Source organism: Nansenia antarctica (genome assembly GCF_963989245.1).
Source record: "Nansenia antarctica genome assembly, chromosome: 2".
In the NCBI taxonomy this organism is placed as follows: domain Eukaryota; kingdom Metazoa; phylum Chordata; class Actinopteri; order Argentiniformes; family Microstomatidae; genus Nansenia; species Nansenia antarctica.
Window position 1 is genome coordinate 78,862,337 of NC_137675.1, and position 5,796 is coordinate 78,868,132.

Below are 5,796 nucleotides of genomic sequence, written 5' to 3' on the forward strand. Positions count from 1 at the left end.
GAGGAGGACGAGGAAGACGAGGAGGCGCTCCCCCAGGGCCGGGGGATCCCCACGGAGCCCATTCCGGTACCGTTCCCGTTACCGACGGCGGCGGCGGAGGAGGAGGAGGAGGCCGGGTTGGCCCCCCAGGACTGCGCCGGGGGTCCGGCCGGGGCCGAGTCCCAGCGGCCGGGGGTGTTGTTGTTATTATTACTCTTGTAAGCAGCAGCAGCAGTGGTGGTGGAGGAGGGGGGGAGGAGGGGCCGAGCCTGGGAGGGGGCCGGCCTGCAGTAGAGAGGGATTCACAGTGTCTCCAGGGCCCAGGGAGGGGGGGCCCTTGTCTCCAGGGTAGGTAGCACCCCCCCCCAGGGCGTACCGAAAGGACCCCCCGCCTCGCCGCCGTGGGGGTGCTGGGTGGCTGAAGTGCCGTTGGACAGTGGAGCTCCGGGGGGACCCCCACCACCCCCTCCTCCTCCTCCGCCCCAGCCTGAGCCGGGCTCGCTCATCTGCACGGAACCAGTAGAGTTTGGTAAACTAGAGGTTATCATGGCGTTAGTAGTAGTGTGATTTGGTCCGTTCATTTCAGTGTTCATCGGGCTGCTGCTCGACACTTTGCTTGTACCATTGACGGCTCCCTCCTCCGTCCCCAGGCCGGAGCTGTCTGCCAGGCCGCCCCAGCCCAGGGAACCTCCCCCGCCTCCCTGGAGGCCCATCTTAGCGTTCAGGCCCGGAGGACCGCCAGCGGAGCTGCGTAGAGTGTTGCCGCCCGCCGACGGCGACGACCCGTTCCCCACCGGGCCGTGGGGGTTGGTTCCGGACCCGGTGCTGTTCTGCTGCTGTAGGCCGGGCCAGGCACCGTGGTTGGCGTTTGGGTTCAAAGTGCTAGGGTTCACCCCGCCGTTGGAGCAGGGGCCGCCCCAGGCGTTGAGCTTGCTGCTGCTGCTGCTGTTGTTGTTGTTGTTTCCGAGATGGCTGACGTCGGCCATCTTGGCATCGTTGGGGCCTGTGCTTAGCATGGCTCCGTTGTGGAGCGGGAGGCGCCCCAGGGGCCCTTCACGCCCCCGTTGCCCACCGCGTTATTGCTGCCTCCGTTAGAGGCCATGGAGAAGTGGGGAGCGAGGCCCTGTCGGTTACCGTTGCTGTCTCCTTTAACGGCTGCGGAGGTGCCGCCGCCGCTGGTCGTCGTCAAGGTCGTCGCTGTGGAAGAAGCAGCCGCTGCCATCATCATGGCGAGGTTTTTCTCCGAGCCCGAGCTAGAGGCGGAGTCGGCGTCCATGCATTCTGAGGCCAGCTCGGGGTCGCTGCCGGAGGAGCCTGACCCGGAGGCGGGGCCCGAGATGGAGGAGGAGGAGGGGGCCAGCCGCTGGTCTTGTCGCCGCTGCAGGTGTCTACCTGGACCTTCCCCCAGTTACTGTTGCCGTCGCTGCTGCTGCACGGAGACCCAGAGCTCCAGGGGAATTCTCATACTGCGACTCCAGCCCCGGGTGATCCAGACCTGGGCACGGGGAGGGAGAGAGACAGGGAGGTTAGAGTCATGCACTGCAAAAACTTAGCTCTCAAAAACAAGAAAGAGAAGCAATAAAATGGGGGAAATATTACTTAAAATAAGCAAAATTAACTGCCAACAGAACAGGAACATTTGACTTGTCAACATTCTCGTAAAACAAGTAAAAGATATCTTAAAACTAGCACAGTCAGATAAAAATACAACCTGCCTTGATTGATATTTCATCTTACTTAGATTAACTTCTAGCAGTGTGTGTGTGTGTGTCGGGGGACAAGTATTTTAAAACCAAAGCCAAAAACTGGTGGAGTTGACACAATGTAAACATTTCTGTGAAAGTAATCTAGTAATGGAATAGATCTCACAACAAAATGCCATGCTGCCAACCCCCCCCCCGGTGTCAAGTGTGTTACACGTTTGAAGCGTTTGTTGTGTCTGTGACGGTACCAGACCCAGCCTGTCCCCTGCGCCGCCCCCGCCCGCCCCCTGCCCCCTCCTCCCCTCTAGTCCTGCTGGGTCCAGTCTAGTCAGCGCCACCCAGACCCACACCCAGCTGCCACCATTTTGTCTCCACAGCGTGATTCTGCTGGCTGCCAGAGGATTGGTACGGGGGGGGGAGAGGGAGGAGGGAGAACAGGAGCGAGAAGAGGCGAGGGAGGGAGGAGAGAGGGGGAGGGGAGGAGGGTGAGGGATGGTGGCAGCCAAACGCCTGTTCGCTTGCTGTCTTTGTTTTGTTCCGTTTCCTAGCGAGTTTCCCACCAACATGGACACGCACCCGGACCCCCTTCCTCAGCCTTTCAGACGCAGCGACGGCAGCCTACTCCTCACTTCCCAAAGCTCTCTCCCTCTCCCCTGTTCTCTGTCAGTCACACACACACACACACACACACACCACACACACAAAGGCTGCCAACTCTCCCTGGATGTTGTCCTGTCCGTCTGCCAAGTCTGACTGAGAACCCTCTCTCCCTCCTCCCTCTCTCTCTCCCCTCACTTGCCCCCCCCACTCTCTGCTTTTGTCACAGACAAATTATTTAGCAAGGTCAGACTGGCTAAAAACAGCCAGCCAGGTAGCCAGACAGACAGACAGACAGCCAGCCAGCAACAGACAGCCAGAGACAGACAGACAGCCAGCCAGAGACAGACAGGTACAGCCAGCCAGCCAGACAGCCAGTGATAGCCAGCCAGAGACAGACAGTCAGAAGCCCCTCTGTAGAAGGGAGATCTAAACGGACACACTGCTCTCTCTCGTCTCCGTATCAAAATAGCTCTGATAACATCAACACCAGATGAGAATGTGTCTACGAGTACAAACACTTTCACTGCAAATACCCTCACGAGTGAATCTGCTTTCTGAACACACCTTCTTTCTCCTGGTGACAAGACGTTGCGCATTTACGGCAGATCAATGTCCACCTACAGTCTGAGTGAGTTGTTGTTGCTAGAAACATCCATTACAGGCAACAATATGCCGCCCGCCCCAGCCCCCCCCCCCCCCCCCCCCCCCGGCATTATTGCATTATACGAACAGTCTCGCTGAAGGTTTGGTGGCCGTTTGCAGGAGAAGGAGGAAGAGGAGGAGTCAGAAGGTTGTGTAGTCACCTGTTTGGTTAGGGGAGTGGCTGACCGAGTCCCGAATAGGAGCCATGCCTAGGAACCGAGAGAGAGAGAGAGAGAGAGAGAGAGAGAGAGAGAGAGAGAGGGGGAAGACGGTCAGACACAGAGAGAGAGGAGGGAAAGGGAGGAAGAGAGGACAGAGGAAGAGCAAGAGACAAAACAACAAGAGAGAGCAAAAAGGGAGCAAGGAGAGAAGGCATACAGAGACAAACAGAGAGACAGGACAAAGAGAGGGGAGAGACAAAATAACAGAATCAAGCAGATCAGGGGTAAAGAAAGCAATTAAAGAAAGGAGAGAAAGACAGAGGAGAATGGTGGCAGCTGGTAGTCTCGGTCTCCCATAAATAAACGACGTGCTCTCAGAGGTTTTCAACCTGCTACAGTTACCAGCTAGAGTGCTACCATGCTAGGCATCATAGCACCTCACACTGGCTTGTTGTTCGGGTTACAAACAAGCAGGTAGCTAACCCTAGCTAGCTTCTCAAGAGGGGTTCAAACTGCTACAGTTACCAGCTACAGTGCTACCATGCTAGGCAGCTATTAGCACTTCTCCAGGGCTTGTCGTTCAGGTTACAAAAGGCAGGCCAAGGACCCTCCAAAGAGGGGCGGTTAGATTCCCTAGTCAAGCCTGGCCAGGCTCACTGTTTATTTAGGGGCCAGTTTCACAGATTAGGGAGAGGATAAGCTGATCTAGTACCCCAAGAAAAGAAGCGTGTGGCAAGTGTAAAAGCAACAAGGTAAAAGCTTGTACTGTTTCTCCTTGTTTTAAGTCGCTTTGGATATAAAGACGTCTGCTAAATGCCGTAAATGTAAAAGCTTGCTGCGAGCGTCCATATTAAACAAAGTGAGACCAAAACCAGACCACAGCCACCTGCCACCCCCTCGCTACAGGTGAGATGAGTATGTACCTGTGTGTAGGCGGAGCGAGGCGAGGTCAGGTGAGACCACGAGACGAGGGGTCATGTACCTGTGACTGAGGCGCTGCGTAGAGCTCCCTCGCTGGCCCTCAGGGCTCCCCCTGGCTGTGTGGAGGTGAGCTGCAGTCTGGTTCCCAGGGTGACGGGGGGAGGCACCGTGTAGGGCGGGGGGGGGGGGGGGTCAGGGGTCGGGCCCTCAGGGGTCAGCAGAGAAGGGGAGGAGCTTGTCGTAACGGGCACGGGGTCTGGCAGCTGGCTGGAGCCCCGTTGGCATTGCTAACGACGCGGAGGTGTGTGTGTGTGTGTGTGTGTGTGTGTGTGTGTGTGAGTGAGTGTGAGAGAGAGTGTGTGCGTGTGTGTAGGGGTGGTTTAAACTGACAGATCAACGAGGATCAAGGCTCTGCCTATACTTGATATGTTCTGGCACTGCAGAGGGGAAAGAGAAAGAGGGGGAGGAGAGAGAGAAAGAGGGGCAGGAGAGAGAGAGAGAGAGAGAGAGAGAGAGAGAGAGAGAGAGAGAGAGAGAGAGAGAGAGAGAGAGAGAGAGAAAGGGTCAAGAGAAAGAAGAAAGAGGGTCAAAATCAGTTATAGTCACAGCAGAAATAAATATAAACAAACTCATAAACAACCAGACAGCGGGAATTCCACAACAACTACATCTACCGCCTCGTGTTTTGAACATCACTCACTACCCACAATCCCTAGCAGCAGAAACTGTGCTCATGGCTATGTCGTTCCTGTTCATGGTCCACGTCACATTGTCACACTACTACATCACTGTCTCATTGTCCTTATCCTGTCAGTGCCACTGAAATAGTGATCTCCCTCCCTCCATCCCTCACTCCATCTCTCCATCTCTCTCTCCCTCTCTCCCTCCCCCGTTGTCCTTATCCTGTCACCGTGTCACTGTGATAGTGATCTCTCTCCCCCTCCCCCTGCATCTCTCTCTCTCTCTCCCCCTGCATCTCTCTCTCCCTCCCTCCCTCCCTCGTTGTCCTTATCTTGTCACCGTATCACAGAGATGGTGATCTCTCCCTCCCTCCCCCAGGAGAATAACATGGAAACCAGGGTCCGGTAATTCCACGCCACTTCTAGGAGAGAACAGAATCTCTCTGTGTCTGTTAGCTGACATGGCCTTAGGCCAGATAGAAAGGAGATCAACATTACAGCCACAGGTGTGGGAAGGAACCCTGGCTAGAACTACAACACCCAACCCACCCCCCTGATCAGAACTACAGAGAGGGGTACTAAGGAAGCTACACTGTGTGGTGGTGGTGATGATGATGGGTGGAAGCAGGAAATGCTAGTCTTTGAGCAACACCTCACTCTCTTCATGGCAACAAAACCCTCTCAGAGAGAGAGAGAGAGGGGGGGGGGGTTTACTAAGCTAATGGTGACAGCAGTAAACATACAGGCCAAGTCACTGAACTAGTCGGCACTGACTCCAACACAGTGACACACACACACGATCTACTGCTACTTAGAGGGAGAGCGATAGAGAAAGAGACACACAAAGACAGAGAAAGAAAAAGAGACAGAGACACACACAGAGTGAGACAAAACACAGAGAGAGAGATAGAGAGAGAGAGATGGAGAGAGAGAGAGAGAGAGAGATGGGGAGAGAGAGAGATGGGGAGAGGGAGAGAGAGAGAGAGATTACTCTACAGTATCTCTGTGCCGCAGCTCATTTAAAATGGCGGCATGCCACGGCGGTCTCAGCCCTCGCCTCCTTTCTTGTAAACAATCTCTCCATCTCCTTTTCTCCCTAACCCTCCACTT

The 5,796-nt window shown here is 55.4% G+C and overlaps 1 protein-coding gene across 1 annotated transcript in view; it reads right to left on the reverse strand.

Annotated features, from left to right (window-relative positions):
• Positions 1-5,352, reverse strand: part of LOC308150684 (trinucleotide repeat-containing gene 6A protein-like) — a gene marked incomplete at its 5' end in the record, with an annotated part of 22,344 nt that extends 16,992 nt beyond the window's left edge. The window contains 8 exon segments of the mRNA XM_080523489.1: positions 10-164; positions 211-342; positions 345-1,004; positions 1,007-1,333; positions 1,336-1,436; positions 1,439-1,474; positions 4,068-4,212; positions 5,344-5,352. Of these exon segments, the coding sequence (XP_080379615.1) occupies positions 10-164; positions 211-342; positions 345-1,004; positions 1,007-1,333; positions 1,336-1,436; positions 1,439-1,474; positions 4,068-4,212; positions 5,344-5,352 (1,565 nt within the window).
• Positions 5,353-5,796: the final 444 nt, after the last annotated feature.